This window comes from Telopea speciosissima, chromosome 6, assembly GCF_018873765.1.
Source record: "Telopea speciosissima isolate NSW1024214 ecotype Mountain lineage chromosome 6, Tspe_v1, whole genome shotgun sequence".
In the NCBI taxonomy this organism is placed as follows: Eukaryota; Viridiplantae; Streptophyta; class Magnoliopsida; order Proteales; family Proteaceae; genus Telopea; species Telopea speciosissima.
Genome location: NC_057921.1, coordinates 6,906,101 through 6,918,831, shown reverse-complemented (window position 1 = coordinate 6,918,831; position 12,731 = coordinate 6,906,101). Strand labels below are relative to the sequence as shown.

Genomic DNA, 12,731 nt, shown 5'->3' with positions numbered 1-12,731 from the left:
GCTTCTGGAAGTTGTTGCAACCTGGTTTGATTGATGGGGCTGCTTATTTGAAGGTCTACCTCTCCTTCCCAGAAACCCTGAGATCGACTCTGTTTTTTTTTTCTCTGGGCTGTCTTCATTGAGTGTGTGGTATTGCTGCTGTTCTTTGCTTCCCTTATTGCTGTCGATCAGTTATCTTCTTATTGGTTGCTGTTGCCATCTGTCTCTTACTGCTGAATCAACTATCATTGTTTGCTTATCCTTATTGGTTCCTAAAGAGTACATATCATGGCTGATTCCCCATGACAATGTTAATGTTCAGATTACCTCCACTAAATTGAAGGGGAATTCCAACTACCTACTGTGGGCACAAGCTGTTCGGGTTTACATTATAGCTAAGGACAAGCTTAGCTACATTACCTCTCCTCCTCCAGAACTTGACTCTAAGGAGTACAGCACATGGAATAAGGAGAAAGCTATTATTTTAATTTGGTTATGGAACAGCATTGAGTCGGATATCGCTGCGAATGTTATGTTTCATACCACGGCAAAGGGAGTTTGGGACAATCTCAAGGAGACATAATCTCAAGAGAAGAGTATGACACGTATCTTCGACCTTTATGAGAAATTGTTTCAGTTTTAGCAAGGAGACGAGTCTTTCCAAGACTATTACAGTTCTTTCGAGGGCATGGTTGAAGAGTTAAATGTCTTCCAGCCTCTTACTACTGACATTGACAAGTTGAAGGCCCAAAGGAATGAGTTTTTTGTCTCTAAGTTATTGGCTAGCTTAAGTCCTAGTTTCAAGGCTGTTAAAGGACATATGTTGGCTGGTGAATCTGTCCCTACTTTGAATGACACTTTTTCTAGGTTGCAGCGTATTGTCTCTCCTAGCTTCAAGCCTGAAACAGACCCTACGGAAAATTCTGTTTTCACTACTACTAGAGGCCATGGTAGAGGCTGTGGTTCAGGGGGAGGATGTGGCTTTAGTGGTCGCAATTCTGTTGGGCAGCATATTGATGAAGCAGCCCGATTGTGCTCTTATTGTGGGAAGACTAATCACACTGCACTGTTGACACATGCTGGTCCAAGCATGGGAAACCCAAATGGACTCAAAACTTGGCTAATCATGCAGCTTCTAAAGATGGTATTGATTTTGTTACGCCTAGTGATACTAAGGCTGGTTCTACTTTGGGAGATTCGTCTACCAACATCCGTGATGAGATGCAACAACTCATGCTTCGCATCAAGAGTCTGGAATGATCCACTTCCACTCCTGGGGCATCCACCACTGCTGCCACTCTCGCTCATGCAGGTACACTTGCTGCTCTCTTTTCCATTACTTCCACACCCTGGATTATTGATTCAGGGGCTTCAGCTCACATGACTGGTAAGTCATATGTTTTTAGTACTATTACTTCTAGTTCTCACACCCCTCCTGTTGTTGTGGCCAATGGTTCCTCTACTCCTGTTACAGGACATGGTATTGTTTCTCTTAATTCTAACCTTTCCCTTTCTTCTGTCTTACATGTTCCCCAATTTCCTTTAAGTCTTCTTTCAATTAGTCAACTTACTAAAAATTTGAATTGTTCAGTAACCTTCTTATTGTGTTTTTCAGGATCTTCACACGAGGAAGACGATTCGTGGAGGGTGTGAGAAAGATGGACTATATTATCTGAATGGTGCTGCCCCGTCTGCTTCAACTGTACCTACTTCTGTTGGTGGAGAGTCTCCGTTTCGAAGGCATTGTAGGCTAGGCCATTTATCTTTGTCTAGGTTAAAAGTTGTTTTTCCCCAGTTTAAGTCTTTAAATAATTAGTGTGAGGGCAGCGAGTTGGGAAAGCATCATCATGCTACTTTTCCTTCTCGTCCTATGCCCCATAGTGATTCTTTATTTTCCTTAGTGCATTCAGATGTGTGGGGTCCTTGTCGTGCAAGCAATAGACATAGTTTTCGGTATTTTGTCACTTTTGTGGATGATTATTCCCGACCTACTTGGCTGTACCTCTTAAAGGATAGATCAGAATTTTTATCTGTGTTTCAAAATTTTTGCAATGAAATAAAGACTCAGTTTAATGCCTCTATTAAAATTTTTCGATCTGATAACTCTTTAGAGTTTGTTCAAACTGAGATCTCATATTTTTGTGTTGCTAACGGAATGATTCATCAAACTAGTTGTTCCTATACCCCTCGACAGAATGGGGTAGCGGAACGAAAGAATAGGCACTTACTTGAAGTTGCCAAGGCTCTCATGTTGCATATGTAGGTGCCCAAACATTTTTGGTGTGATGCAGTTCTCACTGCATGTTTTTTTATTAACCGAATGCCATCCTCTGTTCTTAGTGACAAGTCACCATTTTCTATGTTATTTCCCGATGTTTTGATTTTTAGTTTGCCTCCCCGAGTCTTTGGTTGCGTTTGCTTTATGCATAATCTCCATCTCCATGGTGATAAGTTGGACCCTCGGTCAACTAAATGTATCTTTTTGGGTTACTCTAGGACCTAAAAGGATTATAAGTGCTATGACCCCCTCACGGATGTGACCTTTTTCGAAGGTACATCCTATTTTTCTGCTCAGCCCATCGTGTCCAGTGATCCATTAGCTATGTCTGACCCTCCTCCCATCCCTGCCATCGTTCCTTTGTCTACTTCTCCACTATAGGTGTATCGGCGCAAGAGGCATTTTGAATAGCCCCATACAGATCAGCCTGGCCCTTCTGCATCGCTTCATGTACCTTCCTCGACCTCTGGTGGAGATCCAGTCTTACCTGTTCTTCCTAACTTACCAACTGATCCGGATCCTGATGGCATACCCATTGCCACTCGGAAAGGTAAACGTTCCTGTACTCAGAAATCCTTGGTTACCTATCCTATTGACAAGTTTGTCTCTTTATCCCATCTTCCAGCTTCTTCTCTTAGTCTTATTACCTCTTTGTCGTCTTATATTGTTCCTAAGACTCCCACTGAGGCTCTTAAAAACCCTGCTTGGAAAACCGCCATGGATGTGGAGATGGATGCTTTACTGACTCGACATACATGGGAGTTGGTAGATTTACCTCCTGGTAAAGAACTGGTTAGGTATCGTTGGGTGTCCACTATAAAGTATCATTCTGATGGGTCTGTTGAGCGGCTCAAAGCCCGCCTGGTTGCTAAGGGATACACCCAGACTTATGGTGTCGATTATTTTGAGACTTTCTCTCTTATGGCTAGACTGAATTCTGTTCGTCTCATTATTTCTCTGGCTGTGAACTTTGATTGGTCCTTATACCAGTTGGACATTAAAAATGCCTTTCTTTATGGTGACCTGATTGAAGAGGTCTATATGGAGCAACCTCTGGGGAATGCTGCTCAAGGGGAGAATTGTAGGCATGTGTATAGGCTGCACAAGGCCATTTATGGGCTGAAACAGCCTCCCCATGCTTGGTTTGAGAAGTTTGGTTCTGTTGTGATTGGTTTTGGGTTTACTCAATGCTTCTCAGACCATTCTGTATTTGTTCGCCGCCAAGGAGAGAGATTGGTGGTTCTTGTGGTTTATGTTGATGACATTATCGCGTCAGAAAATGATGAAATTGGGATCAAGGAGGTGAAGAGTTATTTACAACAGCATTTTTAAACAAAAGATTTGGGCCAACTTCACTACTTTTTTGGGATTGAGGTTATTTGAAGTAAGAAGGGAATCAGCCTGTCTCAAAGAAAGTATGTGTTAGACCTCTTGACAGAAACTGGTATGCTTGCTGCCAAACCAATAGATGTTCCGATGGATCCTAATCACAAGTTTGGCTCTAATGACGGTGAGGGTCTTAAGGATGTTCACTCTTATAGAAGCTTGGTTGGAAAGTTGTTATATTTGACAGTCACTAGGCCAAACATTTCCTATGTTGTTGAGGTTCTCAACCAGTTTATGCAATCCCCTTGCAAGTCACATTGGGATGCAGCCATTCGAGCTCTTCGGTATTTGAAGGGAGCCCCTGGAAAGGGGCTGATTTATCGTCCAAATGAACACATGGAGCTTGTTACCTACTCTAATGCAGATTGGGCAGGATCTGCCAGTAACCGTCGATCTACTACAGGATATTGTACCTTTGTTGGAGGAAATCTGGTTACTTGGCGAAGCAGGAAACAAACCATGATTGCCAGATCCAGTACTGAAGCAGAGTATAGAGCCATGGCTCATACTACTGCAGAGTTGATGTGGATTAGATCTCTCCTGCTTGAGATGGGGTTTCCTGTTCCAATCCCTATGAAGATGTTTTATGACAACCAAGCCGCTATCTATATTGCTAGTAATCCAGTATTTCATGAGAGGACCAAGCATATAGAAGTGGATTGTCACTTTGTTTGTAGCGCCGTCTTGAAGAAAATGGTTGAGACACCTTTTGTCTCTTCATCTGATCAGGTTGCTGATGTGTTCACAAAGTCCTTGTTTGCTCCTGGTTTTAAGTCCTGTTGTAACAAGCTGAGCATGGGTGATGTATATGCTCCAGCTTGAGGGGGAGTGTTGAAATAAGTAGTTGTAGGGGCAGAAGGGTCTTTGTGTTATGATTAGTTGTTTGCCTTTTATTATATCGTTTTTGTAATAAGGGTATCCTTATCCTTTTCCTCTTTAACTTTATGATAAATATATTGCAGCAAACCTACGGCAAATTATTCTATTTTGTCCACAGGTCCTCTCCTCTCTTTTGGGGCTTATGTGTTTATCCCTGCTTCTTCTTCCTTCTTTTCTTCTTCTTTTCCTTCATTCTCTGATCTAGTTCACTAAGTTCTGGTTTACTAACAGATCCTCATCAGAAGTTTGGAGTTGATGATGGTGAGCCACTCAAAGATGTACATCAGTACAAGAGTTTAATTGGGAAGTTGATATATCTCACAGTAACCAGTCCAGACATATCTTTTGTAGTTGGAGTCCTTAGTCAATTTATGCAGTCTCCTCAGAAAGCTCATTGGGATGCAGTTGTTCAGATTCTTTGGTATTTAAAGGGTACCCCAAGTAAAGGGCTTATCTATCGATCCAATAAGCATATGAAGTTGGTTGCTTTCTCTGATGCTGATTAGGCCAGCTCAGTTAGTGATCGTCGTTCTACTATGGGATACTGTACCTTTGTTTGAGGTAATCTGGTCACATGGCATAGTAAGAAACAGACGACCATTGTCAGGTCTAGTGTTAAGGCAGAGTATAGAGCCATGTCTCATACTACTACGGAGTTGATGTCGCTTCGATCATTACTTCTAGAGATGGGTTTTTCTGCGCCTACACCTATGAAGATGTATTGCAATAACCAAGCAGTTGTCTATATTGCCAATAATCCGGTCTTTCACAAAAGGACAAAGCATATTGAAGTGGATTGTCACTTTGTTCGGGACGCAGTCTTAAAAAAGCTAGTTGAGACTCCTTTTGTCTTTTCCACAAATTAGTTGGCTGACATGTTTACCAAATATGTGTTTGCTCCTAGTTTCCGTACTTGTTGTAAGTTGTAACAAGCTGAGCATGGGTAATGTATATGCTCCAACTTGAGGGGGAGTGCTGAGTTTCCAGGGGTGTTTTGGTCCTATTAGAGCAGGCTCCCTCCATTGTCAACAAAGAGAGACTACCTTTATTGTCAAAGCTAGGTGGGACCCTCCTCCACTGTCAAAGTTAGGTGAGAGTTTGGTGAGAGGTAGACTTTAATTGTCACACCCCCTATCCCGACCAGGGATAGAATAGTACAATTACAAGGTATGACTAGGGCGATATGTGTCATCCCACAACACTGCTAGGATCTCAGATGCAGTGGCTCAAATCACAGTCAAACACTAAAACAATTATCACAATAATATTAGAGTGCGGAAGCAAAGGAATAATTACATTTCCCAATAAAGTCAATTGTTCGGAAGCGTATAGTAAATAATTACATAATGCTCATTTGTCTATTGGTAATAAATACAGTACTTAAATGTTATCCAAATGATCATTACCTAACTATCAAAATATAAAGTTTATACAATGAATGGTATAAACTCAAAAGTGACAAAAGCATCAAGTCTCTGAAATCAAAATGCCTCATAGGCACAATCATTGCAAGGACATCAGTCTCCATGATCCTCCGTCAAAGAATCGGGGTCCTCAACACCATAAAATAATAGTCAGAGGAATGAACCTCAAGGTTCGCCACATATTCATCATCTGCAACCACATCTAAAAGAGTGCACAAAGAGGGGTAAGCTCCACTGAGCCCAGTGAGGGGATGGGGAACACACAAACAGTAACAGATAGTCCATGATGCATGATTTAATTAACACATTGCCACCTAGCAAACATTTTAAGTCACTAGGTACTTGTTACTACAGCAACTCAAGATACACCTTGGGTAACTTATGGTTATCGCTGCGGTATACCCTCCGTTACTGCCTTAGAGCCCGCACCGGAAGTAGCCACGCACGATACCACCCAGTGGTAGACCCCAATAGCCAAAGGTTACTCTACCCTGGCATTCTCACCTCCTCAGAGCATGTAGGGGCCTTGACTACCCAACACCTGAACCCCTGTTGATAACAGTCGTAGCAAGGGGAAAAATAAACCTAGCCGCAAGTACTATATGAACTTATCATGTCGAGAGGTATTCTGGATGCATCAATGTCCCATACCATCTATCACCTGGATACCAGCACAGTATGGCACATGATAGACAAATATGCAATATGACAGAATTAACCACGTGATCCCGGTGTCGGCCTCCCGACCACCGGATCCCAATACACAACTCGTATAATCACAACGCATAACAATCGTAATAATAATAATATGCAAAATGAATCATGCACGGTATATGGCACACAAGCATATTATGGATAAACATTCTCAAAATAATTCAAATCCCAACCCCACTCACAATATAATTCACGATCTGTTGTTATAGGTTCGCCATCGAGGTTGATTAACACGCCTCAAAGATACAAGTTTTAAAGCCTAGGAAAACGTGAAGATAGTGTTAAAAAAGGTAGAGGAGGGATTCCAAAAAGATACCCCTCAAAATACCCAAGTATAAGGCTTTTAGGGTAGGGTGGTTTTATGGGTGGTTTTACCCCAATACCTAAAATCGCAGGTAAAACCACTCCCAACTGAGGCCTTTAAGCCCTAGCGGTTTTATGGGTGGTTTTACCTAGAACATGAAACCGTATGTAAAATCGCTCAAGACAAGGGCTATATTTAAGTGCGGTTTTACTCAGATTGTGAAACAAGGGGTAAAACCGCCCAGTTCTAACTCGGAGATTTTTGGGGTTTCTACCCAAGATTTCATCTCCCAAGGGTTTGAGGGCATTAGGGCTTCAAAGGGGGTTACCCTAAGGTCATTAGGTCCATGAAACCAAAGGATTCAAGGGGGGAAAACCCTTGGAGAATCCGATACTAGGTTTTACTAGTAGGGTTCAAGGGTGAGTCTTTACGGTCATGTATAGAGGGTATTGACCCCACATTGGCATAGGGTAGAAGTACCAATTGGTCCTTGGGTTCCAAGTGGAACCCTAGGTCAAAGTCTTCCCATTTCCCCAAGTTCCCAAACCCAAAATCGATCAAAGAGGGGAAAAGGGTTTAATGGCCTACCTGACTAATAAGAGGAGTTCCACGATTTGGCCTCCAAGGGATGTGGGTCCAAGCCTTTAGCCAATCCCCTTCTCCCTTCTCCTTCTTTCTCTCCTTCCTTTTTGCCCTCTTCCACGTTTTTGGGGTAAGTGGGATGAGTTATGTCCAATAAATGGTCATGGGGGTTCTATTAATAGGAAGGGAACTTAAGGTCTGTTTGGTTGGGTAGCAAATAGGTCAAAACCCATTATTGGGCTATAAATGGTTAAGTGGGTCCATTTCTTGGTCCCACAAGAAGTGGAAAGGTCGTGGAGGGGGTCCACAATGTATGGGGATACTAGTCCCTTGCACATTTCCCAAGGTAAGTGGGTCCCACAATAAAACATTCCATTTACAGTTAATTTAGTCTGGGGCGGTCTTACGGATGGTTTCACTCAGCACCCAAAACCGTATGATAAACTGCCCAAGCTAAGATGGGTTATTTTCTACTCCAAACATCCCCGGCGTTGTCCCGTACTACGAGGACTTCAAAGAAACATGCAATAAGGTAAAATAAGGGTAGAGCGGTCACCTCTGTGTAGTCCTCTTGCCAATCACGGCTTGTCTTCCAAGATCCCGAAGAGCTTCCTCATTTCCACACTTACATCACTAGGGCACGAAGTATCAATGTGGAATGACACCGGGTGCTCCTTCCGGAACTCCTCGCTCTTGGGACTCGTACTAGATGGGTAGTCGGTGAAATCATCATCAACAAACTTTCCCCACTCCCAGTTGAGGAATCTTTCCTCAACAGCCAAACCTGTGAATTGATCAATGATCTTGTGGGTCGGTTTGATGACCATAGCAAACAACTCACTGGCGTAGACTTCAGCTCCATCTACACGCCACAAGAATAATAATAAAATATTACGGTCTTAGGTGCGGGTATAACATTAATGTTATGTTTTTATGAGAGACTATATAACGTGTACTTCTCAATTCTCCTCTTATTTCTTCTCTCTTCTCAATCCTCTTCTCTAATCTGGTTGTAGGATCCTGGACTTCTAACATTTTGAGTTTATAGGGGTATTTTGGTCTTATTAGAGCCTATTGAGGCTCCCTCCATTGTCAACAAAGGGAGGCAGCCTTGTGTGCATCTAATGCTGCTTACATTGATACTACAGTTGTTGTCTATACTTTGGATTTACCTATATAGCTGAGACAAATAAGACCAAAATACCCCTGGAAACTCTACATGCTTGAAAGGGCATCTCGTGATGTTTCATCACATAACAGCTGGCGGCGTGACAGGCGCCATGTAACAACATGACGGAGCGGAGTGACATTCATAATATCACGAGAAGGCGCTGGTGGATTTAAGGCCGTCAGATTGCTCGATCACGTCATGGCTTAGCGCGACGCACAGGGGCACTCGGGTCAGAATCTTGACAAGCGATATAGGTCAACCACGAAACACTGAATCACGTTCACCCTGTGGCTTAAACATCAACTATTGGACCGACATTAAAGATGCGGGTCAATTTGTGTGCACACAATTGGAATCTTTCCTATCGCGGCATAACGACATAAACTTGGGCGGAGTTTAGCCGTTGGATTTGGATTAGAGAAAACGTGGGGAGTTGGATTGTCTCGATTTGGCATCTTTGGCGATGAACATTGTACACATGAAACATGTGATCGGTGTTTTGCATAGGTGTTCTACAGCGTATAGTATCTGAACACACCTGTCCAACCCTGAAGCTCATGATGAAATCTATAGCATCAGGCAAGCCGCGCCATGCGAGCGCTTTTATTACAGCCACCAGATCAGACCCTGATTTAGGTGGTGAGTCTGCACACATCATTCTCACCAAACCATCACCTTCAACCCAGAGAACGGTGGCACCCGTGAGGGAGACCTCCGCCAAGTTTCAACCCACAGGTTTCACGCTTTCTTTCATGTTCACAAAATAGATACAAATAAGATATTTACAAAACTAGTGATAACTAAACTCAGGGACAATAAGGCTGTCCATCCATAGTTGACGATACTTTAGGAAGAAAAGGAGTACGAATAATGGACTCATTCTACTATAAAGAAAGAAAAAGTTTAACACAACATCCCATAAATTTGACATTAGTAACATAGAAGAGGTAAAAATTACAATGATAATAATATCATTAGTAAATTCAAAGTGAAGAATCAACTTACCGTACCCCATGATGGACATCACAGTGATTCTTATGACCCGAAACTCCATAATTGTCAAAAGTAATTATCTAGAAAGCATGAAACGAAACACCAAGATATGAGACATGAAATGTATTCCATTATACACACAGGGATCATGCGAATGGTGATGGAAACAAGCAACTATGGAACATCTTACAGAGTTAATTAGAAAATATCTTACCAAGTCAATGCTTTGACTTGAAACTTCTTCTTTAACAATATTTGCCAGTAATCTATGGCTCCAGATCTTGTTAAATCCATCCTAGCAGCGATAGGTACCAAATTATAACAAAACATATGTCCAGAGGTCATTATTTCAAACAAATACTGAGACCTTTTGGAGGCGAAAACAGGAAAGCTTTATCATTTCATAAGGATTCTTTCTTATGTGGTATGGGCTTACCTGTAAATCCGGATGGTCCAAGATCTTCACATGTTGAAGTGGAACCTGCATAATTATCTAAATTATAATGAAATTGACAACAAATGGTCCAACGCTATGAAAATGTACAGCATGCATAGTTATGTCTTCCCCTTGAGGTTTAGAGATTCAGCCTAGTACTTCCAAACTACCAGGTTGACTGTTTTCTGATTCCTATGAAGCCAACACCAAAAAGGAAAACACTGTTATTCGTGTCAACCTGGTTTCTTATTTGAATGCATTACTAAGAAACTGAGTTTTAAAGGCTTGAATGTTCCTAAGACAAATTTGCATCACCTTGAGAACAGCACACGCCTGGTAAAGCTCTTCCTTTCTATTGTTTCCCTTGCCATCTACGTTACCTACATGATAGATGAAGCAACTACAGAATAAGAAAATGTCAAGACATGAGAAGTTAGAAGGAATTGAAAATACCGAGTCTTAAAATAAAGAGCAATTAGCAAGAGTGTTTAGGAGGGGGAGAAATAGAAAGAGCTATTGCCTAACAACATAGTTGTCAAGGTGGCTATGCAACACATGGCGTGCATTATAAGTAGTATTTATGCCATAATGATATAACTATAATTGTAATGCAATATGATCAATTTAATGTATTGTATCAATGCAATATAATATAATTATGCTAGTAATGACCTAATATGAAAAACCAACAAATAATAAACAAAGTGTAAGATTTAATATAAGAATTGGGAAAAAGAACTCTGTCCGGGAGTGTGGCCTACGCCAGCATTCCCATGAATCTATCTCTCTCTCCTCCCCATATGAAAAGACACTTCTGCCCCCTTGTTTTGAGGAGGAGAGATATAGACACATGGGAGTGCCGGCGTAGGCCACACTCCCAGACAAAAAATGATTCCCTATAAGAATATTCATAAAAACCAAAAAAAAAAAGCAAACCCAATAAACTAAGAGCATAGTAGCACATAACTAAGAAACAGAATTATAAAGCATGTAACTATGTAAGTATGATTCCATGAATCGCATGTACTTCAAAATCCTGTACGCAAACCAATAATAAGGAAGAATTATTTCATATAACATTAAGAAAAAACATCATACAATATGGTTCTGCCTAGGTGACTAAGGTGGTCGCCTTTCCTGCATCAAATGTGTGCAGTCGCCTTGGACCCTAGACTGTGCCTGGGTGACGCCTTGACAACTATTCCTAACAAAGCAACTTCTCAATGATTAATAAAGAATGCATGTATCAATTTAATTACTTGAATCATGGCGCCACGTGACTACAGAATTTGTCAAAGCTCATAAATCTAGTTAAACCACTTTCCATTTGTAAACAAGATTCAATTTAAAACTTACAACCACCAATAGCATCTGTAAGAAACTGAAAAGTATATGGGTTCCGTAATCAAAAGAATGGAGACAAATTTAACAGCTTGGGAAGGTTCTCACCTATCAGAAGGAGGTGATTTCATTTTTTTTTTTTGGATAAATTAAAAATTCATTAAGCGAGGAGAAAACCCACGAAATGGAAACAAAGAGAGCTCAGAAGGAGCAAAAGAAACCAAAATTACAACCCCACAGGGCAGGGCTCCAAAAAGAAAAAAGAAGTTACAACCCTACGGGACAAAATTCCAAGAAGAGACAATTTGACTATCGCTGGGGGAGCCCGAATGGCGCAAAGGGATTGCCGATAACTTGATTTTGATGTCAAAGAAGATGGAATCCCAAATCTGATTAAAGGATCTAGATTTGGTAGTCCATCTTCTGATATTTCTCTCGAGCCAAATTTGATGAATAGCAGCACCAAACACTAGTTTACCCACACAGTCAAAAAAGGAAGAGCCTCCAAAAGTCATATCCACCAAAATCCACTCCCTATGGAATGGGAGAATTCTCAAGTTAACGGGCCAGCAACGGGCAAGGATCAAGGACCAGATCTTCAAGGAGAAAGGGCATTTAAAGAACAGGTGATCAATATCCTCAATGCCGGACCAACAGAAAATGCAACAAGGGGAAGCCAGAATATTTTTGTTGGTGAGGAAAGCCTGGGTAGGGAGACAATTGCGGAACACACGCGAAAGGGTGAAGCTGTACCTGGGAATGGAGCTGGGAAACCAAACCAAGTTGCGCCAGATGACAGCATCAGCAAGAGTTCTAATAAGATTCCAAGCTAATTTCAGACTGAATTTCCCAGATTGAGAGACTGACCAAATGGTATTGTCCCCACTCCCAAAGGGAGATCTGATAATATGAGAGAGGGCAACCCAAATGTGGTCCAAGTGAGGTGAGAGCATAGATGAAGGATCCTAGGCTGAGTTTCTAATGATAAGAACAATTATAGCTGATCTGTCCAAACCCAAATATAAATAGTTCTGTCACCAACCAAATGGATAAGGATACCTGCAGGGTGCCAATTGTCAAGCCAGAATCTAGTAGCTAACCCATCATCAACCAAGGGATAATAGAGCTTTGGGCCAGTTGTCCGAGCAGCAATATCTTTCTCCAAACCCACGAAGCATCTGCAAGGATAGGGACTGTCCAGATGGAATCCTTACACAAATATCTTTGGTACACCCAATCAACCC

At 41.6% G+C, this 12,731-nt stretch overlaps 1 protein-coding gene across 3 annotated transcripts in view; it reads right to left on the bottom strand.

Moving 5' to 3' along the window:
• LOC122663640 (N-acetylglucosaminyl-phosphatidylinositol de-N-acetylase-like) overlaps nucleotides 1–12,731 on the bottom strand; it is an 87,759-nt gene that overhangs the window by 56,102 nt on the left and 18,926 nt on the right. For all 3 annotated transcript variants that reach the window (XM_043859243.1, XM_043859242.1, XM_043859244.1), the window contains 4 exons: nucleotides 10,462–10,526; nucleotides 10,147–10,191; nucleotides 9,925–10,005; nucleotides 9,723–9,790 (listed from right to left, as the gene is read on the bottom strand). In XM_043859243.1, the coding sequence (XP_043715178.1) occupies nucleotides 9,723–9,790; nucleotides 9,925–10,005; nucleotides 10,147–10,191; nucleotides 10,462–10,526 (259 nt within the window). The remainder of the gene's footprint in view (nucleotides 1–9,722; nucleotides 9,791–9,924; nucleotides 10,006–10,146; nucleotides 10,192–10,461; nucleotides 10,527–12,731) is intronic.